This window comes from Caretta caretta, chromosome 6 (genome assembly GCF_965140235.1).
Source record: "Caretta caretta isolate rCarCar2 chromosome 6, rCarCar1.hap1, whole genome shotgun sequence".
NCBI classification, from domain to species: Eukaryota; Metazoa; Chordata; order Testudines; family Cheloniidae; genus Caretta; species Caretta caretta.
This window is the reverse complement of record NC_134211.1, coordinates 36,763,215-36,789,943: the sequence shown is the minus strand read 5'-3', so window position 1 is coordinate 36,789,943 and position 26,729 is coordinate 36,763,215. Positions and strand designations below refer to the sequence as shown.

At 38.1% G+C, this 26,729-nt stretch overlaps 1 protein-coding gene across 3 annotated transcripts in view; it reads right to left on the bottom strand.

Moving 5' to 3' along the window:
* Positions 1 to 3,129: 3,129 nt before the first annotated feature.
* Positions 3,130 to 26,729, bottom strand: part of FAR1 (fatty acyl-CoA reductase 1) — a 76,494-nt gene continuing 52,894 nt past the window's right edge. For 2 of the 3 annotated variants that reach the window (XM_048852939.2, XM_048852940.2), the window contains 6 exons: positions 26,587 to 26,714; positions 26,034 to 26,101; positions 24,031 to 24,202; positions 15,831 to 15,960; positions 8,859 to 8,986; positions 3,130 to 6,153 (listed from right to left, as the gene is read on the bottom strand). In XM_048852939.2, coding sequence (XP_048708896.1) covers positions 5,991 to 6,153; positions 8,859 to 8,986; positions 15,831 to 15,960; positions 24,031 to 24,202; positions 26,034 to 26,101; positions 26,587 to 26,714 — 789 coding nt within the window. In that variant the 3' untranslated portion in view covers positions 3,130 to 5,990. The remainder of the gene's footprint in view (positions 6,154 to 8,858; positions 8,987 to 15,830; positions 15,961 to 24,030; positions 24,203 to 26,033; positions 26,102 to 26,586; positions 26,715 to 26,729) is intronic. The other variant, XM_048852941.2, reaches the window with a different exon arrangement.

The window sequence follows — 26,729 nt, the reverse complement described above, 5'->3', positions numbered from 1 at the left end:
AAGTTATCTGGTCCACCCCTCAACCAATACAGTATGGTTCCTTCTATGCATTCTCTTTTGCTTCAAACAGTTATTTAATAGTTCCCAAGCAATAAAGCTTTCACTACTTTCCACAAGAGGCTTTACATGTAATATTCTGCCTACCAGTAAGATGTTCCTAATATTTACCTGAATTGATCCATTTTATAATATCATCCATTACTGCCCTTATACCAATCTAAATATTTCCATCTTTCATATGCTTGTAGAGGACTGTTATACTCTGCCCCCTTCTCATCATTGCTTAGCTGGATGTTTAGCTTTTAATCTTTCCTTATAAAATCAGCCCTGCCCCACACTCCAACTTTTGTTGCATATTGGAAAACTGAATGCAAGAGAGCGCATTCAGTAAACTGTGAGCCCAGAACTAAACATTATATTCCAGGTGTAATCTCACTAGAGGCATACAGAAAGGGATTGTCTTAACCAATTACAAATTCATATAAGTTGCTGTCCAAAGATCTCTTGACATTGCTACTTTCCAGGTTTATCACTCCAATTGATTACCTGGGTGTAGAGGAAGTTTTGACTACATGTATTAGCTTGTATTTTAGCAAAATGAATCATTATTTCTTACTTGCATTCTTTCTCCTTTCACTAATGCTCCAAACTAGGATCAAGGGGTCCCTTAGAGATTAAACAAGGATACTGGACGGTTTTTTGTTTAATGTTTTACTTGCATCGTAACATCAACAAGTTTTGTATATTACCGCAACCTTTTAGCTATTTCACATATTTTGCATATGAAGTCCAGTGTACAGTGCCACTGAAGTACTATTAGAAAGATTTATACAGGTCAAGTCCAAACAAGTCAACAATGCATGTGGATGGGAAGAAGCAGAGTAGATAGTTTATATGTCTGTCATCCTTTCCCAGGGAGACCAAGCACTCACCTAGCAATTCTAGAATATTACAATTCTAGATTTTGTCATCTTCTGTTTCACCTTCCTAAAGGGAGAGAGAGACTAGATTACCCTCAACAATGTTGGGGTTTTAGTTTTTGCTCACTAGACTGCTATAGAACATTGGTTATGATGGTCACAGAAATGCCACATACTGCACTTTTTTTAAAATGTAGGTTTTTACTATCTGTATCTATACAATGCCTACCATAATGAAACCCAGCTACTACAATACAAATAAAAATGTATTCATTTTGGGGAAAATCAGAGTGTCCTAATTATTTCCCTGAGAGGAACAACCATTCAATTAGTAAGTGAAATTAAAGGCCACTGTTAGCAGCCACCATACTAGAAGTTGATAGGATGCAACAGAATTAAGAGAAAAATCCCACACTTTGCATTCAAATCACCATTCTTAATGCTTTAAATTTTACTTCAGTACATTTCTAAACTAATCAGAACTTTTAAACCCACCAATTAGTCATTATTTTAATCTCCCACAATAATGCACACAGTTAAAATAGCTCAAAGCTGTCATTGTTTCAGTCCCTCCATATCGTGAAAAGACAAGATGGTAGTATAATTACTAATTATCTATCAATATGAGTCACAGATCTGTTGAAGGGCAGAGAAAGCCAAAGAGACTGCGGGCCGCATACCACAAAAAGTAACAAGATAGTGTTGGAGGAAAAATGGGTTTGAACATATAAATAAATCCTGAAAGTGGAAGCACAGTTAAAATTTACATTCATGGGACAGCAAAATAGGACTGGTGGTCAAGTTAACTAACCTTTTATTTATCCAGTCATCTGAAACAGACAAAAGAAAAAGCCAGCTTCTTCAAACAGACAAAGCCAAAGCAGATGCATTGCAAGAGGCACTACAATAAATTTAAGAAAAGCTTGAAGTTAAAAAGGAAAAAATGAGGCCCTATGAACTCATTTCACCCTCTTCCCATACAGACCACTACACTGCAGATTTGAAGCAGGAGTGGGTGATTCACACTTACACTGTTCACTGAGCTACTGTATAGCTTCTAGCAAGTCACAAGTATTGTGAACACTTACTTGAATCTTTTCCATATTGAGCAAGCGTTTTTTTAAAAGGACAGCATAAATAGAATATAGTTTAAGCACTTGCTGACATTTTTCTACAGCAGCGTCCTAGCTTTATTTCTGTATTAAATAAATCAATTTGTCCCCCAGTATCATATGAAGTATGCAAATTTAGTGCTAGGTCATATTTTATCTACACCTCTCATCTCTCCTATATAAAAAGATAAGTATTTCCTTAGATCCGACATTTACTTCTGTCCCACACAACCATCCCTGTACATTACTGTTAATACCAGATCAGGAATTTATGAAAAAAGGTTATCAAATTTGGTATATTTTTTATAGTTTCCTGCAGTACCAATATTTCCTTTTGCATCTTTGTTCCAATATCTGAGTCTTAGACATTAGAAGTGTGTGTGTGTCAAAAATTAACTAACAAATCCAACCTATCATGCTTATCAGCGTAGTCTTTCAAAGGGCAAGTGAAAACAGGCATGAATGTTGTGCCTTAGCCCTGGTGAGTTATGAATACTGTTTTTGTACAAAGCTAACGGCACTTCCTCCTGCATTCTCCTCAAAAGTTCCAGGCTTTCTGACTCTGTGGTACAGTGATTGCAATTCACTCATGCAAACTTAAAGCCTGCAGCTTACTGCAAAGCCACAATGTACTGCACATTTGGTTGGGATAAACTGGTGGTGTTAACTAGTATTTCCTTAGGTTTCATCTTTAAGTACATTTTCCTCCTAACCTTCACCCCTTTTACCTGAAAAAGGAAATATTCATGCACTCAGATATACAGAAATTGACATTACCAACAAAGAGATGGTTATAATGAGTAACAAACTTCAATATAACCAAATATTCCTAGCTATGCACTTTAGCAATACCTCATAAAAATCTTAGTCTGTGCTTGGTCCTCTTAAATAAGAAGAACAGTACGAGAGATACAGAAAGTCTAGCTGGTAAGGGTAAGAAAACACAAAAATGCACATGTAACTACAAAGAGCTTATCAAGATAGTATAACCTTGAATTCTGTAAATACTATTTTCAATTAAGTATTCCACACAATTTAACTCAAAACTTGAGAAATTCAGTATATGTAAAGATGCAATAAATATTATAAACAGCATATTTAAGGGATTTGTTTATTTTTGGTTTACAAACAAAGGCACCCAATGTTTCTATTTACGTCTTATAAAAGCTTACAGATTTAACATTTCTTTTAGAGTATCTGTTCCTATGGCAGAAAATCCCATTATAGGAAAAAGCACTTTTCCCTTGGTCCCATATTTTAAATACCGGTATACCTGTTTAATGACCATCGGTTTTCAGACTGCTCTTCCTCCTACTTAACATGTCAGATTTCACCGTTATTTAGTGAGTTACAGGACACATTAACCTTACAGTATCAAAATATAGATTCAGTATGTTCTCATTAATATTTATAGTTCTGGAAACAGAAAACTGCAAACATTAATATGAAAAAAAACCAAAAAAACCCCAAGTGTCCTGTATGGAAAAAAAGGGCCTTCAGATACAATTTTAATGGCTGAGTCATGTGGAATGACAAAATAAATGTACTTAATGTGATAAGTCACTATCATGAATTAAACAGGGTGACTGATGAGTTTGTGTATGAAACAAAAATAGTAATCCACAACTAACATTAGTCTCAATTGTAAAGAAAAGCTTGGGGTTTTTAAATGGTTAAGTTTACATGGGAAAGATTAGAGATCCTTATGCTCAAAATGATGCAGTTACTTCAGTAATTTATTCATTCAATAGCAGAGATTCCTTTAAAGAGTGTTATGGACAAGAAAATCAGCTCAGTGGCTTCACAGTTCTCAGTTGCTCAGTTTAAAGGAATCATCATTAAAGGAACTATGTAAAAAACAAGTTATGGTTACAGAGAGAAAAAGCTGTTTAACTATTAATTTCACAATCTTGATACATTTGGGCCTCTTTCCAAGTTCACCCACATACCAAGAATGGAAAAAGTGGGTCATCGGATTCCAGACACCTTCTGCAGAAAATCTACATTTCATTAACAGTATATTTTCAAGTCCAATAACAGAAGATGTACAGGGAGGCAGCTATGACAAATACATCAGGGATATTACAGTTAAGTGTAACACTTCGAATCACAAAAGCCACAATTTATTGTACTTTCAACCACTGTCGGAGGTCTCTCACACGTCATGGTGTGGTCCGAAACCATTATAGTTTTGTATCACTGTAAAGAATATTCACACAATATTCTTTAAAAGGAAGCAAGGTTTTCAGTACTTATTACACAGTATTTAGCTTCAACAAAGGAAGCTGTTCTTTCCAAAACTGGATATACACTCACATGAAATAAAGTGTTTTCCTTTAAAGTTAGCTTTTCACAAGAACAGCAAAATAAGCTCATTGCACACTTACTTCAAATGGGACAAGAAAACAAATATGTATACATGTTATGTAATTTTTGTATGATTAATTTAAAATTTACCTTTCCAGGCATATTCAAAAACACATACTGGATTTAAGTACAGCACAAACTGATCATTTTAATGAGAACATACCATGTAGGTGTGTAGGTGTGTCAAATAAAAGCAATGTTAAAAATGTTTTAAAATAGAATTGTAGGCAATTGAGATATAAAGGGAAATTCATTAAGTGTTACATTAAAATAGAATTCAGCTGTTTCTTGCAGTTATTCAATTTGTATTTATCCTGCTAAATCAAAATAGACATGCAGAAAAATAGATATCTTCAATTTTAGCAAAGAGTTTGCTACAAAATATTGTAAACTTAAAAAATTCTTAATTTATTTAAGACGTGCAGGATTCCTCTTCTCCCTACCTCCCCAGTGAAATGCAAGTTTGTGTTGGATCATTTTTGATGTGTTTTTTGCAAGTACATTAACTTCAATCCTTCACATAGTAAGAGAATTTTGTTGAGATCATGATTCTTGAAGATAGATAAAAATGGTTTAGCAAGGTATGTGACAGAGAATATACAATTTGTCTTAGCCAACCAGAGCTTAAAAAATATTCTATGAATGATATAAATAGTAGCAAAGGATATGGAAATTCCTCTGAAGAGGTTAATCTTGAACTAGATGTGTAATTATTAATGCATTGTCTGTGTGTTCCTGATCTAGCCATCATCTAGTGCAAAGAAATTCAACAACTTGCATCTGTTCTTTTTACTGTCATATTTCCTTTCCTTTTATTTCTTTGTTCAATAAAAGGATTGATTCTGCTTTCCGACATGCAAATGGTTCTCACTGACTTTAATGGGAGTTTCATGCCAGCATCTAAGGGCAGAATTAATGTGTGTACACATTTTGAAGACTAGATCAGACAACTAGTCTTTCAATTAAGAGTGATGCAATTCTTTTACTGAAGGAGTCTTCATCATAGCCTTACAATCTTTGAGGAAGGAAGTGAGGGAAAGGTGCTAAAAGTCAAGAACAGAACAACATAAGAAGCTATCAGTAATTTACAAAGATCCACAGTCACTCATATGGGCTTGTAACGGGACAAAACTCACTAATCTAGGAGTCTCAAATAAATAGGTCTACAAACTGAGTCAATATTTTGTTCTTCTTACTGAATGTGCCTATTTACAGTAAAAATTAAAATCAGAAGTTACTTGTTAAGGCAGATTTCAATCAAATGCATTCCAGAATTGCACAGTTATATTGGTCAATGATCCAAACGTTTCTCCCCAGGCCAAAGAGTTAAACTTGCTGTGGATAGATTTTTGTTTGTAATGCTAACACATTTGTCTAATGCCGATTTGATCCAGTATTCAACTGTTTTATTCTCTAAGTTTTCATGGAATACACAATTAAACATTACATATACTGTACTGTATATTTCACACTCCAGGTCTAAGATGATTTCATGTTTTTACAAAAGATGAGATGACTAAGTACATTTTACAGGCTTTGTGCAGTTAGACCACCATATGCATAGATGTCCTAATGCTAAAAATTCTTCTCTTCAGTATCTCATAGTACTGGATGCTCTAAAGTAGGAGAGGAACTTGTAACACAGACTAACCACGAAGTACCAGATGTTTCTCGCCATTTGTGATCTTGCAATAAAGATACGCCAGATCAGGATCACAAGGACTGTATTGAAGCCATAACGTATGTTCCTTAACCTAGGAAAGAATTAAAGAAATGTAAAAGTTTTAAGTGTTGAGAAAACACTGAGCTCTGCAGATGAAAGATGCTATAGAAGTGCAACCTCTAATTTATTATGGAATTTAAGGCATTCCACATTTCTCACACCCCAAGTTGCACTGTGGGCCAAATTAACTGAACGAAGGGGCAGCAGCTCATCTGCAGTCACCCCAGGGGACTGGGACCAGATTAATCACTGAGAAAGGGGCGTGGCAGGAATGGAGAGGAAAGCCATATAACTGGGTTAGAAACTGTACTACAGAATAAACAGAAATGTAACATGCCAACAGTGAAGGGTATTTATCAAGCAAATTCAAGGCTAACACATGGTCATTTTCCAATATATTTTTAGAAAGGACACTAATTCTTAGTTTCCAGAACATGCACCATTCGTTTCTTTAACAGCTTTAAGATACACAGTACTGACTGACTGGCTGGGGGGGCGGGGGGAGTGCGTTTTTCAGCTATGGGAACCCTAGAACTCACCTACAACTTTAGACTTACTCTTTTTGAAGACAGGATCTCAGACTATTTTAAAAGCTTAAAAACATTTAATTTACTTTGTAATGCATCTCTGAAGATAGGTAGTCTTTAGAGGTGTGAATCCAATATCATGTCCCTGAACCATGTAACAGGACTTTGTAGCTTCTCTAATCTGCCGTCATTCAGTTTTTTTCTTTTTTATTTAAAATAAGCACAATTAGTATGACTATTGCAGACATAGCTCAAAAACAAAATGCAGCCAAATAGACACAATAGTACTTCACTCTCTAGATCAGCTGAATCGTTTGCCTGTTTGCAGCCTCTATAAAAAAAGTTATAACACTATTTGTATCACACAAAAAGTGTTCTCTTGCTCCCTGACTGGAGCGAGATCTGTTCTTACAGTAGACACAAGTAATTAAATTGATTCTCCTCTTTACAAAGCTAGATAAACTGCTTGGTGAATTTTAAAATTACTCTGTTGGCCAAACAGATCCTTCTTCACACCAAACATAATAATAAAAGAAGACATTGTGATTATTACAACTTCTAAGCACTGTAAACATTGCACTGAAATCTACATATCAAGAAGACTAAGTTTATGAATTTCCAGAGCTCATATCACTGTTGCATCAGGTCAAAAATATTTAAACGTTCTCATAATCAGCTGTGTAGGATTTACATATAAAAAGCAGTGGGGATTATAACACAACTTTATACATGTAGATACTATGGGACCTCTATAGTAACACAGAAGAAAAGTTACTGACAAAGGAAGCCATTCACAGTTTGTGATAAACAAGTGTTGCTCAGTATCTGAATATGAGAGATTCTAAAGACAGTCAAAGCTGCCTTAATGCAAGTTATTTAGTGGCTTTTTGTTTATTTTCATGTAGTGTCCAATTCATCTAAGCACCATAAATGTAGCTACTATATGACTGTGCTTCCAGGCACTAGATGACACCAAGTTCTCTTCTCACTCTTCCTTCGTAACTGGCAGCAGAACTCCCCAATAGACAAAGCTCTGGTGATCTTTAACTGGCTCTTCTTGCTGTGCAGCTCAGTCTTTTCTTTATCTTACTAGAGATAAGACAAAGCAGCACATTGCTCCTCCCCTTCCTCTGCCTGAATGGCCACAAATGCTTCCAGAAAAGGTAAAAATGTTTTTACTGATTACAACCTGTGTAGAACTGGTATGTTCTGCATGCAGATTGGTCAGACCACTCAAAGAAAGTAAGCCAACCTCTCTCATTCACGAAGTCCTAACAAATTTACATATTGAAAGGGGTAGAATTCACGGACTACCGAATTTGGACAGTAACCCAGTTGGCACTGTGAAAGCAGGTGGAAGAAAGGATCCCAGCCAAAGTTCAGGTACTCAGGAAACAGAAACTAAATTGCTTTGCATGCCATTTTTTCCAAAGCTGGTATTTGCCCACCTTCCGCAGTGCAGTTACTGTTTCATGTCATAGCCAAATGTCTCTCTCCCCATTGATACTAAATCCAGGCCATTCTCTTACTCCCACACTGTGAAAGCCTATCCATCTTCCATCCGGGCAAAGAGTTCTATGCAGTAGTAGTTTATCTGAAGGACCAATCCTCTGCTAAGCCCCCCACATCAGTCCTAGATTCAAGAAGTAGATTCCTTCAAACTCTAGGCAGCTGGTGGCTGTATATGGCTAAACAGGCTCCCAGTCCAGACTGAACACCAGACCTGAACTCCAGAGCCCCAAACTCTTTCAGCTCAGAAAGAAAGTTTAATTTAGAAAAGTCTACCTCAGACTGAAGCATTCCTAATACTGAACTGGACAGAACAGTTTCATGGCAACAATGCATTGCCCATTGTATAGGGCGGTCGGGGGCGATGTCAGGAGTTAGGAGGGAGAGAAGAGGAGCTACACCAGAAGGACTCAGCAGACAGCAGAACCAACTGAGAGAGTGGCTCCTCTATTCCAAAGCGAGGGAACACAAGACAGACCCTTTCATTTCCACACAGAACCAGTCTTTCAAAGCGTTACAACGAACTCTGATAAGAATGGATTGATCACTTTGTCCGTCAGAGGGGAAATAGTTTAATCCAATAACATTATATTAATAAAGCATGATTAAGCCATAGGGCAAGAAGGGACTGAGGTAGACAAGGAAAGGAAAAACAATACGCAGAAAGGGAAATATATTAACAACTGAAATGCAAACCTACTTCTTCAAATGTTTCCTAGCTGCAGGGAGACCTGACATTTCCTCATTCAATACATATTTCTTAGTTCCCATACAGTAGTTCTCCATATATTCTGCCCAGTGTAACTGTCGAACATCAAAATTAAACACCTACATAAAAAGAGAACCTAATGGTTAGAACTTTTAAGAAAAAAATCATTACATTAACTTTACACATCAGTCTCATAACGCAAGAACAAAAATGGACATGTCACGGTCAGATACCTCCATCACAGAATAATTACAAGGAAATAAGTGTCCTGTGCTTTCACAAAAAAAAAAAAAGAAAAAAGAAAAGAAAAGAAAAACACACCCCAAAGTCCAAAGATCTAGATTTTCTTTTCTGGCCTCACCACAGGCTTAATGTGTGACCTTCAGTGAGATAGCTAATGACTGACTCATTTTCCCCATCTGGAAAATTTCTTAGAAGTATGTTGCTTTGCCTTACAGAGTTGGTGGGTATGTCTGTATTGCAAATAAAAACCCATGGCTGGCCCATGCCAGCTGACTTGGGCCCAGGCTAAAGGGTTGTTTAATTGTGATGCAGGCGTTCAGGCTGCAGCCTGGGCTCTAAGACCCTGCACATCTACACCACTGTAAGCCCGAGTGTAGACAAACCATCTAAAGAGGCCTAGGCATTTATACTATGGTTTGCTATGTATTCAGTGTATGTATTCAAATTGATGGCATTTACGTTATTCTTTAGTATTATTTAATGCCGCAATAGACTGAACGGTCTAAGATTTTGTTATTTTAGTCCTTCAGCCATTTTCTATGTCACCTGTGCCGTTCTTTTAAAACATACTTGACTTTTAGGACTTTACATTCTGTATGTATTCTATGTGGTTACCACCTAAGAGAGTTTCTTCATCACTGTGGTAGCTTTAGGAACTTAATTTTTCAGTGTGGATTTCTGGATTCCCTAAAATCAGAACAGTCTGTGATGGCAGTCATGGCAAGTCTTATAACACACTACAATTTTCTAGAGGTTTTTATTTACAAATACTACAGATTTCCGATAACAGAACTAGTGAGGTCATGACAAGGGCAAAAATCAAGTAAACAGTTCTGTAAACTGGAAAAAAAAGTGTCCTTGATAATTTATCCAGATTCATAAAGTTGATATTACTTATGCTAACTCAGAGGTGGGCAAACTATGGCCTGCGGGCAACATCCAGCCCACAGAACTGTCCTGCCTGGCCTCTGAGCTCCCTGCCGGGGAGGCTAACCCCCGGCCCCTCCCCTGTTTTCCCCCCTCTCCCACAGCCACACCGGCAGCGCTCTGGGCAGCGGGCCTGTGCGCTCCTGCAGGGCAGCGTGGCAGTGTGTCTGGCTCAGCCAGGCGGCGCAGCTCCCAGACATGCTACTCTGAGCGGGATGGTAAGGGTGCCGGGGCCAGGGAGTTGTATAAGGGGCAGGGGGTCCCGGGGGGGGGCAGTCAGGGAGCGGGGGAGGGTTAGATAGGGGTGGCATCCTGGGGGGCGGTTAGGGGCAGGGGTTCGGATGGGTCAGAGGTTCTGAGGGGGGCAGTCAGGGGGCAGGAAGTGGGAAGGAACGGATAGGGCGCAGGGGCCAGGCTGTTTGGGGATGCACAGCCTTCCCTACCCAGCCCTCCATACAGTTTCACACCCTGATGTGGCCCTCGGGCCAACAATTTGCCCACCCCTGTGCTAACTCCTGAGCATCCATGCTGCCAATTCACAAAATAAGCAGCTTCACAGTTCACTTGGATCACTGGAAAATATCAGGAAAAATAAACTCACTACAACTGAGGAGACAGTCTCCTCTTTTCTCCTCCTTCCTCCAGCAATTTATCTTAACTCAAATATTCAAAATATAGAGAAGATTAACATACATTTCAAGACATGCATATAAAAATGCAAATATACTGTCAAACAATCTAGAAATAAAACTTTCTAGTGCCAATATGAATTATGCTCGAAAGCACTCAAAATTCAAGTTTAATATCTTAAAACATTTTAAATCCTATTTTCATTTCACATCAAGAAAGAAATTCCATTATTTAACTTTCAAATTGTTCAACAATTACTTTGTGCACATTCTTCAATTTTAGGACACCTCTCTGTAGGGCAAAGGCTATTTGGTGGCTTTGCAGCAGTCCAAAGTATATTCTTATTCCCCTGAAGGTCAGAACAAGAGACCAGCAACCCAGAATTGCTCATTTAAGGAAGATGATCTGGGATTAAGTTTGAAAACACAGATACCAACTGGCTGTTCTGTTTGATCGAAAAGTATAAAGTGCAGTGTGTCCACTCTCCCATTAAAATCTGCACAGCCTTCAAACTTAAAATCAGAACACCACAACATCTCTAGTTTAATGGAAGAGAAGTAGCTGCACTAGGTTTTGCTCGTTATTTCAGACAGACACTTTACCCCGACTTTTGGGATGATTTTAACTTTTAAAATAGGTTTTGGGAACATTAGTCTGTATCATTTGCTTTTTCTAGGTTACTTTCATTTAGTGTCACTCAATTATTCACAGGATATTTTATATAACATCAATGTTAATTTAATACTGTTTTTATTTTACATTGCTTTACCCACTGCATGTTTATCTTGCTCTTTACTAATTGTTTTCATTAACTTTCAGGTTTTGCACCTCACCATTCATTTATGATTGCATGCACACGCTCTAGTGCACCTTCATCCAGAATGAGCATGGGTGGGAGGAGGGAATAGAAGAACCGAGAGCTCGATTTTTAGTTGAAAAAAGAAATGGGGGAGGAAATCATCAGTTCAAAGCCTCCAAACCAAAATAAAACATTTTTGACCAATGAAAGTGCTTCCATCTAGGTACATATATTAGTTGTGCTGATGCCTAGGTACTATGGATATGAACCTATAAGATTCTTGTTCAAATGTGATGGTCTTCTAGTGAAGAACTGTATTAGCATCCACAATGCTGGCCACAACTGACCAGGATAAATAGTTTTCAGCATCCTGTCTGCGAACTCAACTCTTTATAATACCAAACATTATGAAATCATCTAGTGAAGACCAGCCCAAGGTGAGTTGTAGGTGCTCAGCACCAACCAGTATAAAATAATTCTACTTCTGTTGATGGTAAATGAGGTTTAGATACCATTTAATAAAAATGTTTGGAGTTCCTCAGATAAACTCAATATAAAAAGTGCAAATTATTATAATTACTTTTATCGCCTCTCCGGCTTAGAGGTGCTTTTTCAGAGTGAATCTTACCAAGTTTACAAAGTGCTACATCACGTACTTAAGATACATGTACTCCACAAATGTATCCTTGCTGTAGAAGACATTCTACGGGTAAAAACCATATATTTCTGCTTTAGCAACATCTTTCACACTATCTGAAAACCACTTGGTAGCTCTGGAAGAAGACAAGAAACTTTGCATAACTTTTTCCATCAGTGCTGAAGACTGAGTTAGGTTATGACATAACTTAGAGAACAAACATGGAAACTGGTTGTTTCTTCTGCTGCAGTCTGAGTGTATGTAATCACATTAGTGAGAACAAAAAGGCCCAGACACATACTAAACAAAGAAACCGTGTCAGAAGAGACACGTGGCAATTAAAGTTATTTAGTTTTAACTGCACTTTCCGAATTTTGGTTCAAGAGCCTTATTACTGCTATATAATACAGCCCTTGAAAGAGACCAACCAAGGACTGATAAACATGGAGCTTGTTCTCTTTGTTCCTGGATTTATGTACTTTGTACGAAATGAGTAAACAAGCATATGTCTGCTGTCTCAAAGATTGCTCTGAGCTGCTTCTCAGACATTTTCTTGTTTTGGAAAAAGACTGGGATTGTAATAGAAGAGTGACGCCTGATCTTTTTCCAGGCCCCATCCCTAGAAGCAAGACTGTACTTTAAATATTATTGTTGCTAGCAGATTTCAGGATGGTTTTCCCTAAATAATGTGGTTGTGGATTTATTTTTGTCTGAAAACTATATTAAAGCTCAGCTGAGGCATTCACCCACATCACTTATTTAATCCATGTTAGAAAACAGTTTTTAGACTCAGATTTAATTTTTTTATTTGTTTGGACTAGACTGAACAGGCATGTATTGAGCCAAGTCATTTATATAGGCCAATGATAGTGGCACTCACAGTGGGGGTTGTGGGTGTGGATTGTAGGGTGACCTTACATTTTGGGCTATTTGATTTTACATGTCTGGGAGCCCCAAAATGATAGACTACCGACCTTCCCTTAGGGTAAGGGGATTTAAAACTTGGGCTCCCTTTGGTCTTTTTTTAAAATCAAAATTGGGGATAAGTTTATTCCCACACCCCTTCTCCCTCTTAACATGGGGGACAGGAGAATTTCCCTTCCCCTGGTATTTTCACCCCCCATGAGCCCTTGATTGAACATATTCATCAGCAATTTCTGCAGCCTCCAAAACCGTGCAAGGCTTTTTGTCACAGATGGCTGCCTTCACCTCACGTATAACCGCCCATAACAATTGCTTCTGGGCCATCAGTTCAAAGAGTTTTTCATAATCGCCTTCAGTCTCTGCCCCCATTATCCATTTTCTTGTAAAATTTACACATTTTATGCAGATATTCAACAAGTGATATTGTCAAACATCTTAATATTTCTATATTTCAACTGACAAGAATCAGATGTAATCAAACCTTTTCAAAAGATTTTCTTATACATCTTAGCATCACCCTCCTCCATATCATTAAAAACTTCTCTGGCTTTCCTGATTAATCTGGTCAAGAGAACAGGCATTCACTTATCCTCTGATCTTGTGGATACCATAACATCTCTCAAAAGGTAGACAGGAACTCTTCCACACAGTCCATCTCTTTGTAAGTCAGGCAGATTCTCTCCTACTCCCTGGTGCCGGAGGGGAGGAGGGGGAAGCTATTCATTGGCTGAGAATGCACCAGTATTTTCAGTTGCAATGTGTGAGCTCTCTTGTTGTTCCATGAGTCTCCGGTAGGCTCTCTTCAATCTGTTTGTTGGCTTTGACTGCTGCCATGTTCCATGTGTCTTCAGTGTGATCTCTCCTCAGCCTCCTCGGCTTCTCTGGTATCCCTGATCAGCAGCTCTGCCATCATTCTCTCTTGCTCGTGTTACTTCCTGGGCTGCCAGGTACTGCAATTGGGCCTGTTCCCCTGCAGCGTCTGGGGAAGCAGGGCCCTTGGACCCCGGTCAAAGCTTATGAGCCAAGCTCTCAGTTCCTAATCTGAGGCTTTAATGGGCTATTCCCCTATTTTTACATAACTTTCCAAGGCCTTTTGTGTCAAGACTATGATATGACTGAGATTCACTCACTGTGACTAATCTTTAACTCTTAAAAACTCTCAATATTAAATTTAAACTTTTAACAGCGCTGGCGTTATGATCTAAAAGCCCAAATGACCTGAGGCATGTGAATCCTGCAAACACTACACCAATTGTCACACTGTCTGGAGTGATTCATGATTATGCATGCCAACCTCAGGGTGGAGTATTAAAAAGCAGGGCAGACACCCCAAATTGGTGGTATGTTCTATAATGAGAATTCACCAACCCAGTAACAAATGTGACCTCCTAAAGAACTTATCATGGAGTCACAGACAGTCGCCTTGGGCATTCCAGTCTATCTTGCCACCCAGACATACTGGACTTAGTGACAGTTGGTTGCAATACACCACAGATCACAAAAGATTCAGGGGTCTTCCAGTCCCAACAGACCAGTCATTTACCCCGGGTCAATTTGTATCTCAGACCCCACACCAAAGACAATACTTGTAGCCAATCCTACAGTAAAACTAACTATGGATTTGTTAACTTGGAAAAAAAATGAGAGCGTTATTTACAAGTTAAAGCAGACAAACATATATACACAAATGAGTTACAGTCTATGGTTCCAAAAGCTTGAGAGTTGTAGCAATCTGTCAGCACTGAATGTCTTTTAGGGCTAACTGATGCCAAGAAGCAGGGGATCTCTTGCTTATGTTTAGGAATCTTTGCCACTCCCAGAGTCCAGAGAGCATAAAAATCCAGTTGCTCCTTATCAGGAATTTTTATGTGCCCTCACCCGCAAATAAAAGCTTATGGACAAGTTCATGTGCAGACCTCTCCTTCCTGGAGGGAGTTAGGAATGCAGTCAGTCAAAGTCTCTGTTCTTTAATGCTCCACAATGTATCATTTGCCTTCAAAGGGCCATCCTGTCTACAGGATGAGCATTTTACCTTAATCAATGCTGCTTCTACTGTTTGGTGAGCTACACAATTACATAGGTTTACAATGCAAACATGCAATATAACTTTATACCATGGACTACAGAGATAAGTGAGATTAATACATGCAGCTTCCTACAAGCATTTCATGAAGTCTAAATACAAAACACAGTTATAAATCCCGTACTCATCTTAACTATGCTAACACATAGGGGAACTACGTTGTTTTTCATCGTGAATTTGTCAGTCTTCAGCTGAGGCCTCAAGCTTGGGCAAAGACTGGTACCTGGTCTGCCAGCATCACAATAATCACGCATTGTCCTACTCTCACAGATCACAGTATGGAGCCATTTTTTACTATCAAAATGGGGGAAAGCCATTTTCATACATTGTTTCAGTAAGCATAGCTTCTCCCCCCTCATATGAAAAGGACATCGTTATTTTAAAAAAAAATTATGAAGTTATGCCTGCTGCCTAATATTTTAAAAACTGCTTTATCCATATTACACCTTACCACACCAGGGGCAAAAAATCTGATAGGTGAAATGGTCTTTGAAAGCACACACACACACTTACCTTATTCATGGTGTACACAAAAATCTTAGACAGTTATAGTGAAGCTACCAGTTTGATTTTTTTTTTTTAATAGGTGGTCCAACTGGATCACAAAGAAACATTACTTATTTTAATTAAACTTCCATTACCCAGTCTTAAGTAAATAGATTCAGTTCTTTTAAATCCTTAAATGACTGATAGGAGGCAAGTTACACAAAGACTACTTGCCTTTTTGTCTTCAGGGCTTAGTTGGTTCATTAGCATATTGACATTCTCAGTGTTCCAAATCCAAGAATTACTTGTAAAGTATTCTATTAACATCATGGCCTTGTGAAGACGGGTTATAGTTTTCATCATCCTATTGCCCAAGGAAAGGGATTTACAGGTTACAATAGCAAAAAAACATGTCCAAAACCAACATACCCATGCCATCCAAACCACCAATCTCAATTTCCCCATAACACAATGCATTAATACCAACACAGCAACTCCCGAATCACCCAGCACACCAAGCATGACTACCTTTAACAGATAAATAGAATATTCCTGCACATTTTATATTTTTATTTTAAAACGTACCGGAGAGCCAATCTTTGCCAGCTGTTGCAATCCGAAATTTTGCTTCAGCAACCTAAAATAGTGTTCTAATGGTTCTACCTTTCAAAGTATTTAGAAAAGAAATATAACAAAAGACGACAGATATTAGAAGAGCATCTTCCTACTAGCTTTTCTTGAAATTCTAAAACACTAACAGGTTGAAAAGACTTATTATTCATAATAAAAATATCTATTCTTATGCATAATAATTTAACTTGATGGAAAGTATTTACAGCCAAATTCTATGGTGTGGCTGATGGGGGGCTAGAAGGGGAAGAGAAGAGAGAAGAGAAGGAATGTGTATGCAAAGAAGGTATAAAAGATCATATTTGCACTTCCCTAAATCTACTGGTAGTTCGAGTTCAGGGGAACTGGCTCAAGTTAGAGCAGCCCTACTATGGCTAGAAATAGCCTCAAGTAGCAGAGGATCGACATAGCAAATGGATGGCCTGGCCCTGCTGCCATTCTTTGTCTCCACTTTGTTGGCCACAGGATAGGGAGTGGTTCAAGGTCTCTATGGCATGGAGCATCCCCCTTGCAGAGGGGCGATCCCTTCCTAGGTGGCAATGCCTACAGAGCAGTGCAAAGCAGCCACTCCGGAGAATATCGCCCCAAATATGCAGAAATATTCCATCATCCTTTATTGCCCAACTTAAGCCACTCTGTAAAATATAACATTAGGAGTACAGTGGGATTCAATTATAAGAATCAATCTGGGCAAATTCCTTGTTGACCAGAACATCTGAACATGGATCCATGAAACAGTGAGTTTTCCCCAGAATGGAAGTGTGCATAATAAGCAAGTTCTCCATCTTGCCAGGACGGCGAATTCTGCTTGGTATTGTAATGCCAAGGCTAGTCAGTCAAGTTATATATGGTTCCAAATGACACTTGTACAACCCAACATCCTTTACCTTACTAGCCCACAAAAGGACCCATTTCTTTCCTGCTTTTTCAGACTCCAAATAAATCATTTCCAGTCCGGTCCTTATAACTGAATACACTGATCAGTGTAAACAAGGGGATGGAGAGGAACAAGAAACAAAACCCACCACCAATATGAAACTGCTTTTGGACCATAACATTTGCTTCAGAAAGTTGAATGATCATTCACAGTGAGCAACAAAGGTCACTTACAGATAACTCTTCTTTGAGAGTTGCCTCTGAGCATTCATACTTGTAGGTGGGATATGGCGCTCCTTGATGTTGAGTCAGGGAATCTCAACCAAAGCAAACTCCATTGAACTGTGTGAACGCACCCTTTAATGAGGTCAATGGCCAACATCAATGTATAAGGGAGTTCAGCCATTACCCCCCTACCCTTACCCCCACCCTCAGTTCTTTCTCCTGGACCATGGAGCCCCAAAATGTGAAGAGAATTCTGAGACAGGAGGGAATGTGGGCAAGAAGCATGAATGCACAGAAGAGATTTAAAGAACAGTTACTCGTCAGTAACTTTCCTCAAGGACCTCTGTGCATTCCCACTTGTGGGAAAATCATGAACTTCCTTGTCTACAGGAGCTAAGATCTTTGTGCTCTGATTTTTTTTCATGCCCTCGGAATGAAGTGCTAGGAGAAAAAGGAAAAATCCTCCATTGGAACTGGATACATCTGTAGTCTCTGCAGGAGACTACTGGCAACGAGAAGGGTGTCAGCAAGCTATCTACCTGAACTGAGTAGGCACTTTCAGATAGCGAGAAAAAAATCCACCCTTAAGTTTTGGCTGAAAGATATCAAACAGGTAATCCAGGTTTTGCACAGGAACCTCAGCACGTCCTGCTCAGTGGCTTGTGGAACTGGTGGGGAAACCATTGAAGGGCAAGTGTTTTCATCTGCTGATGTCCCATTAATAGGGAAGTCATTGTCATCATCCTGTCTGAAGCTGAAGTGGCAATTCCAGTAAGGATAACTAAGCAGGTACTGGAACTGGTGGATTTATCAGCGAGGCTGGAGTTCAAGGTGAAGCTACTGGTTGCACAGGTGCCACTGCCAGTAGAAGTGAAAGTTGTGGTGGTGGAAGCATAGTCATTGGGACCAGGTACAGAGACCATGCTGATGCCATGTTTGTACGGTGAGACAGTCTGACAAGCCATATCACACTCAACTCTTAGGGCTCCCTAAGGCACCCCACAGGGAATTCCCCCAGCTGGAGGAACTCACAGTTATTCAGACGAGGTGGTGTGGTGTGGAGATCCTGATAAAGTTCCTCTTCTGGCTCATTGTCAAAGGGAGTGGCCTCGCCCAAACCAATCAAATAGTGTACGATGTCTGATTCTCAGTGAATGAATGAGCAAGCAGAACTTGGCTTAATGCCTTAGGCTGCTCTGAGCATTCCACAACTGCAAATGGGAAAGGGCTCTTCTTTCTTCTGACAAGAGACCATCTAATTTTAGTTTAAGATAAACTAAACAGGGAGTTAATATCTGTTAAGCAGAGGTAGCAAGGTTCCTAATGCGCCTTGTTGCAGAAGAGAAGGAACTGAGGTAGATAGGGAATACCCTTCCTTATGTACAATAAGATGTCAGCAGATGACATCACCACTAGTGCACTAGTGCAGCTCCAATGGACAAGGCTTTGGTAGAGAATGTAATTCAACTTCAGGGGGTACCATCCCCCACCCCCAAGTGGGAATTCTGAGGAGACTCAAAGAGCATCAGTTCCACTGTGAAGACATTAACCTGAAGTTTTCTTTAAAATACATATTTTAGATTGTTGCAAAGACAATTGTTAGACATATGTAAATAAACACATACAAATAAGGCAATAGAACAATATGATCAGATAATACTGCATCACACTTTCTCCCAGCAACCATAAAATGATCAGAGGTTTTCAATATATTTCTTTATCTTAAAGAACTAAATGCCAGCCATGGTTAATGAGGCACACAGAGAATGTGCCAATAATTTGTAGTGGTTAGCCAGTGCTACTCATCCCACACTTTCATGAGCATAAAATTAAGTAAAAGAAAAAAGAGAGAATATATTAAATATGAACAAGGATTTTAAAACAGTTAACTAAGCAATTCAAATATGTACGTCATCAAAAGTACAACTTTCATTCAAAGCTCCCTTGCTTTATTAAAGTTTTGCAAAAAAAACATTTCTAGAAAACGCCTCCACGTTACAAATAGTTCTATTGAAAAATAAGAGCTGGTGCCTTCATTAACTCACAGCTCTGCTGATGTATAAGCCTTTCGATAATCTTTTATTGCTATTGCTCTTAACTCTGTGGGTGTTTGCACATGTATTCTACATACAGAATGAGTTACTGAGAAAAATCTGCCACCTTAAATAGGACATAATTTTTGCAGTTTCTTCATATAAGGCATGGAATGAAAGTGCAGGAGAGAATTTGTAATAAAATAAACATTTATATCCCCCAAACAGAATAATCTCAAGCAATTTTTTAAAGCCATTATCTGGCTGCTTTTCTTCTAGATACTTAATTCACTGCTTCTATGGGTTTCATTAAGCAGAATGCTGGTAGGTCCTTGGCCACAAACACCGCTATGTAGTTCATCAAACACCTGGAATGTTATGATCATGACTGGAGAACATATCTGTAAGGTTTTAGTGTGCTGTGGAAGGTAGTCATATAGAGGGGCATATATTCATGCCTAAGTACACAAAGAGTTGCATCAAAGGAACCCATAGAAACCTCATACAAAGGAAAGGCAGATACATGGCACATTCCAGCACTGCATATATCTGTCTCTTCTTTCCTTCATGGGTGCTCAGTATCTGAGTAGTAGGGAATGGTGCAGCTGGGCAATATGCTATGTTTTATGCTATTTAAGAAATTGGGATTGTGTACAAGCTAAATATGCTATACTTCACTGGAACTCCAGTGAAGATAAGATAAGTTGTGGATGCTAGAAGTGGCAATAATTCCCTCTTAGTGGCTTTTATACAATACAGAATGTGTATGCATGCACAGATGGGATGGATGTCAAAAGGTAGACAGCTAAGACATCACTTTAGGTCAAAAGCATGCGGAGGGAGATTGGGATTCAATACTCTGGTCACACGAAGGCTTGAGCATCACAAAATACCTTTTAAAAAACAAACACAGACACAAACACACAAAAACCAAAGGAGACAAGTACCAGGGACATGCGATAACAGAGTTTTAAATGCAAAGCAGTAAGGCCAGCTACAGTGGAGGAGTTGGAATACATCTTACAACCTTCCAGGTCATAGATATTGTGCTCTCTCCTTTAAACCAGTTGGTATACAATAATGATTTCACCAGGACTCTTGTAACATTAGCTGTAATGCTAACTGTTGTGCCATTTGACAGCATGTTTTAAGGTTCAGTTAGGAAGATGACACCAAGAGAACAGACCTGGAGGTGACTGAGGACAGACCTGAATAATCATAGCATTAGTTTCTTTAAAATTGTTTTCTTAAAGCATCCAGTAAGCTTTTAAATGTCTTCTTAAATTATGTCCATATGGCTAAAAATTCCAATACAAGTGTACAACATTTATGCATCAGCTGAAATCCTACACATCTTTCCAACAACTTTGCAGTCTTCACAGATGCATCAGGCTTGAAAGGGAAAGTTTTCATGCCCAATAGAAAAATACACTTCCATTTTCTGAGTAAATGTACCCTTCATTCACTCATGGTTTATAATAAATCAACAACGTGCGGGGTGTTTTACAGGCAAGTTGAAATAATCTCTACTCTAGATAACCTGGATTTGAAATAAGATCACATAAAATAATATTTTTACCCCTGGCTACACATTTATCAGTTCATTTTTTTATCACAACTACTTCAAACAGCTTTTGGATAGATCTCTAAATTCATGACTGCATATCTTCCATCTTTCCACAGGGGTCCTGAGATGCTTTAATGAATTAGTGTTTCTAAGTGTAAGTTTGAAATCCTCAGATAAAAGGTGCTGAATTATTATTTGTAAGGCAGTAATGCCTAGAGGACAGGGCATTATTGTGCACTGTACAAACATACAAGTAAGGTAAGTGCAAAGCATTGTTCAGGGTTGGGTTTAAATACAAGTGGTCAGATTTCTTCACACATAGCCCATTTGAGCTAAGGATGTGCTGCCAATAGCACTGCCAAGGACTATTATTATACCATTTATCAAAAAGCACAGCATTCGTATAATTATAAAAATCAGATCAGTCTCACATCAATTTCTAAAAGAAAAGAAGAACATAAGAACAGCCATATTGGATCAGTCCATCAAGCCCAGTATCCTGTTTTCCAACAGTGGCCAATGCCAGGTAATCAAGAACAGGTAATCAAGTGATCCATCCCCTATTGCCCATTCCCAGCTTCAGACAAACAAAGGCTAGGGACACCATCCTTGCCCATCCTGGCTAATAGCCATTGATGGACCTATCCTCCATTAACTTATCTAGTTCTTTTTTGAACCCTGTCAGTCTTGGCCTTCACAACATCCTCTGACAAGGAGTTCCACAGGTTCACTGTGTGTTGTGTGGAAAAAATACTTCCTTTTGTTTGTTTTAAACCTGCTGCCTATTAATTTCATTTGGTGACCCCTAGTTCTTGTATTATGTGGAGTAAACACTTATTTACTTTCTCAAACCAGTCATGATTTTATAGACCTATAGATACAAGCCCTACAGTAATACTGTTTGCAAGTATTAAACCCCCCATCCCTACTTCTTCCTGAAGTTTTTGTAGGACACTGTAACCTAGGTTAACCTAAGAGTTTTAAATTGCTTCTTTTAATTTTTCTAACGTTTCCCCCAAGTGCAGAAATTCGGATAAACAAAAAAAGACACCTCAAGAATAAAAATGTAAATGAAGCACGTCAGAAAACATGATTTGATCATGTAAAGCAAGACTAAGAATTTGGAAAGAATTCTGTGAACACACAGCTCCTCCTGTTACTTTGATGAACAGTCTATAGGGAATTTCATACAACTTGTCTGAACTGTAGAAGTAACCTCAAAAAAGTTCTTCTACTTCTGTTAAGATTTCCCTTCTCCTTTGGCAGTATCATACATCAATTACATGAGAAAGCATTGTGGAATAAAAGTTATAGTGGATTTCTCATTTACCGTATGTCATTATTTCCATATTAGATACCGCAGTTGAACACACACTTCTGAAAATCATTTTAAGTGTGTTAATACTCCAAGACACAGCAGAGAAATAGCACGCAAAGGACAATGACAAACAACACACTATTGGGAAGTATTTACAGGGAGAACAATATTGATGTCAGTTTCACTGTACACATTTCACTGTACAGATTTCACCATGTTTGGAAGACTCTGGGCTACTCTAACTTGTGTCATCTAGTAATGGAAGCCAAAGGCTAGCCAGATGGAGTGGAAAGTTATTAAATGTATACATCATTAATTACTATAAGAAATTATTATGTCTTCTGGTAGCACGTAGGAGGCTAGAGCCCCACTGTGTTATGCTTTGTACAAGCAAAAAAAAAAAAAAAAAAAGAGATGGTTCGTGCCCTGAACATATTACAATCTAAGAAATGTCATTGCATGTTGATATGTGCAAACGGGAGTGTTCTCTTCACCTTTTGCCGATACCTTTTATTGAGACAATTTAAAGGTCAAGCAGATCTGGCACATGTTAAATAAATCTTAAAATATTCCTACTGGCCCATTAAGAGTTTTTTTTTTTTTATGTACTGATGACAAATCTGTTTTTCCCCGTAATAAGACCTAGATTCTGGGATAGTGAATGACTGTCATTTATTATATACGCTATTTCAACTCTGCACTATGATGGCAAGGTAGTTGGAAAATAATTATTTCCAAAAACAGGCTTACCATATAAATGCAGCAGAGAAGTCTAGAGGATTGTACTGCTTTTGAAGTTTGGAACAATGGAAAGGAAGTAGTACTTAGACCTCACTCTGTGTAATTTAGTTTTATTATTTAGCTAAAAATTATACCATTTTCCCACTTCAAAAAAGTTAGCCCGATAAAGAAATTAAATATTATAAACTGAATGGAATGTTGAGATAATACAAGTAATTAATTAACTGGAAAAGTCCTGCATATAGGAAACAAAACTGCATCATCCACAACAAAAATATAAAAATTGTGTGGCATGTTTGAGGAATTTCTTTTCTCCACATTCAGCTTATAATAGCAATAACGACCTCAGAGCAGGACATTTCTTAGGGCTTAGTGACTGACTAGCATTACCAACCTGAGGCACAGCTCAAAGTCAACTCTTTCCAGACAGTCATTAATCCCCTCGGAACACCCAGCCAGTTGATTGCTATTGCTTATATTAGTAGATCTAAGGTAAAGCTCATGCGATTATCATCTCCACCACCTTTTAGCACTGTCCTCCTTACCACGGTTTCTGACCTGTCAACCTGAGAACAACATCGTGCAATAATGCAGGTAGTATATGGCTGACCGCAGTCCAATACTGATGCAAAAGGGGGTTGGAACGGATATTAACATTGGGGCGCCTTAGTGCTTGTTCTAAAGGATTCATCTTGAAACTCAAATTTAGGTAATACTCTGTAGGAAAAATAAGGATCAAAATATTTTGAATATTTATTATTCCGAGACAGCCTGTAGTTAGGTCTTGAATTCAAGTTATCCTGACATCACAATGATTATTCAGATCCCAGAACAAAATAAAAATACACAAACAATGCATTCTCATTACTGGTAGGGGGTGAAAAAGTCTTGAATTCAAGGATCTCCTCTTATTTAGAGAGATGACTCAACCTTAATAAGCAAGCAAAATCTGGAAAATAATTCAATATTAATATGCATTTTCATGTAAACATGTGTTTGTTTAAACATCAGAGGAACAGGTAAGACAGAGCTAGCCACCATTACCTTGGGCTTCTTCCAGTAATCCTGAGGTAGATATCATACAGGAATGCTGGGGCCTTATGGCTTACAGCAATCCAGTAATGATATAAAAGGTGATTGGAGGTTAGATTTACATTGGGCCGTCTGAAGGCCTGTTCGAGAGGATTCCTCTTGAAAGTGGAAATTACATGGTATTCTGAGGAAGAAAAGTTGTGTAATAGGTTTGATAATAACCATGTAAAATGTAATGGTTTTCAAAGTACATTACAGTACAGTACTTACTTTTATTAATGTTATTTCAAATACAAAACTTTCCTAACATCTGACACCCCCATTAGCTAAGAGAAAATTATGGAACTGTTCAACTTGAATTGCTATTGGACTGCCACTCTTTGTCACAAGAGGTACTTCATATACCCACAACTCTATTGTTTGTTTTTAATACTGTATGTCACTGTAGCTTCTCTCTTTCTGTTCCTCTTTCCTACTTAAGAAAAAAACTATTCAATCTTCTGGTTGTAAATAAATAGCTTTGCATGCTATATATTTAGCAATAATCCTAATCCTCAACTGTTATAATACAAATTATTTTAACTTTCCTTTTAATCAGATCATAGGCATTTCTAAACATTTGATCTGCATTTCAAAAAGACATTTTACCATATGATTCACTTCTTAAACATTTAAAGAAAAAACTTGTTTTAGGGTTTTATTCTGCATTTCTTGCACATCCAACACTCACTGAGGTCAACAGAACTTTAACTGTGAAAGACATGCAGGACTGGGCCCTTAAGTAGTTACATGCACATTTACTGCAGCTTTCTAAACATCTCCCATATGTTTCACATTGGTTTCTTGGAGACAATGTGTTCTTACCACAAAGTAAGTTGTGATTTAAGTATAAACCAGTAGTTCGCCAACCAATTTGCTTGCAAGATTAAATGGTTGAAATGTTTTTATTTATATATGCACACTCAGTTTCATCTGTGTGTGTGTGTGTGTGTGTGTAAGTAACTGCATAAATAAGAAAAAACCTAGTACAAAGAAAATCCTTAGAACTACTTTTAAACTAGCTACAGGGCAGTCTGTGAAATGAAATATATAAATATTTGGAATAAACATATTCCAAACCTATTAAAACTTCTGATCAAAGATAAGAGAACATATGCATTAAAATGTTAGAAATCTTACATTTTCATATGTAACATCATATGTCTGCAATATTTTAACATTAGAAACAGATTAGACTAATTCAAAATAGCTTAAGAGTTGAAAATAGGTGGCCAAATTTAAGGATTATTTTTCTGTATTTGATACCTCATGTAACTACTTAAAGGTAAAAACAACAACTAAATCAATCTGACTACTCTAACGCAAAGTTGCCATCATACCTCTCAAGCGTGCTGCTCTGTACAAAATCGATCTCACTTTTGGGCTATTGTTCTATTATTTGTTACTTGTGTTACCGTAGTGCTTATGAGTCATGGACCAGGAACCCACTGTGGTAGGCACTGTACAAACACAGAACAAGAAGTTCTAGATGCGTTTAGCATAACTGCCACTAAACCCAGCAGTGAATATCGTGTCAACATCACAGAATCTCTACTGCTCCCTGTGATCAGTGCTTTACTCGCTCTACCCATGAACTGCAGGCAGATTAGGTTGTGGGAACTATTAGGAAAGCTGTAGGACTCCCACATTTTAGGTTAAGGGGGGACTGGGAAGAGCGACTACCAGAAAAATAACAGTGAATGGAGGGGGAAGAAACAGGGAACAGAGGATAAAATTAAAAAGTGATGGCACACATTGCAAAGTTGAGAGGTATGACAGCTGAATTTCTGATTATAAAAATCCTAACATTTTAAAATCAGTGCTCTCAAGTCCTTATGGAGAAGTTACTAAAGTTGATACAAGGGCTTTATAGAAATACACATTATCTAGTGGCCATATTTTGGACCTTTTATTATTCAATAAAAAATTTTCTATTAAAGTTTACAGAGAACATGTATAGCAAGAACACAGCATACCAACTTCACCCCAGTGGAAAGGATTGGTGCCACCTGTTGTGCAATTGTACACCATGATGTTTCTTGGTCTGAAAAAAGCATCACATATAATTAAAAATAAATTAAAATTTGGTACACAATAGCCCAAACCAGAACCATTTATCCAAATCACTCTTGTCCCCTGAATTCTGGAGTTTGGATAAAGTTGGGGACCAATCTAACTACCTTAATTTTATCTCCATACTTCAAGCATTTTTCTTCCCAACAGCTGTAGTAATAATTCCTCCCTCTCTCACGAAACAAATATTTAAGCTTCAACTCTATATTTTATCATTTAAACTGACAACCATAAGGATCAGGAAGGAATTTCCCCCTCATTTGCCAGTATTGCACAACTGACTAAACACATTATCAGACACTGGCCATTTGCCTGATGGGCTAATATGATGAATACTAAATTCCATAATAGTGTGGGAAAAGCAAACTATAGACTAACAGTTAAATAGATGGTTAGCTTTATAGAAACATCGAACAACCACTTTTGGGGCTAATTAAAAATGAACTGCATTGTCACCTGCTATACCTATTAACTCCAGAATACCAAGCTGCAGCCAGTGTTGTGTTGACAACTACATCTACTGGAACCAGATCTGCAACTGCACTGTTGGAGGCTCTCATTGTTCGAAGAATTCCTTTTCCTGCCTTAAATAACAAAAA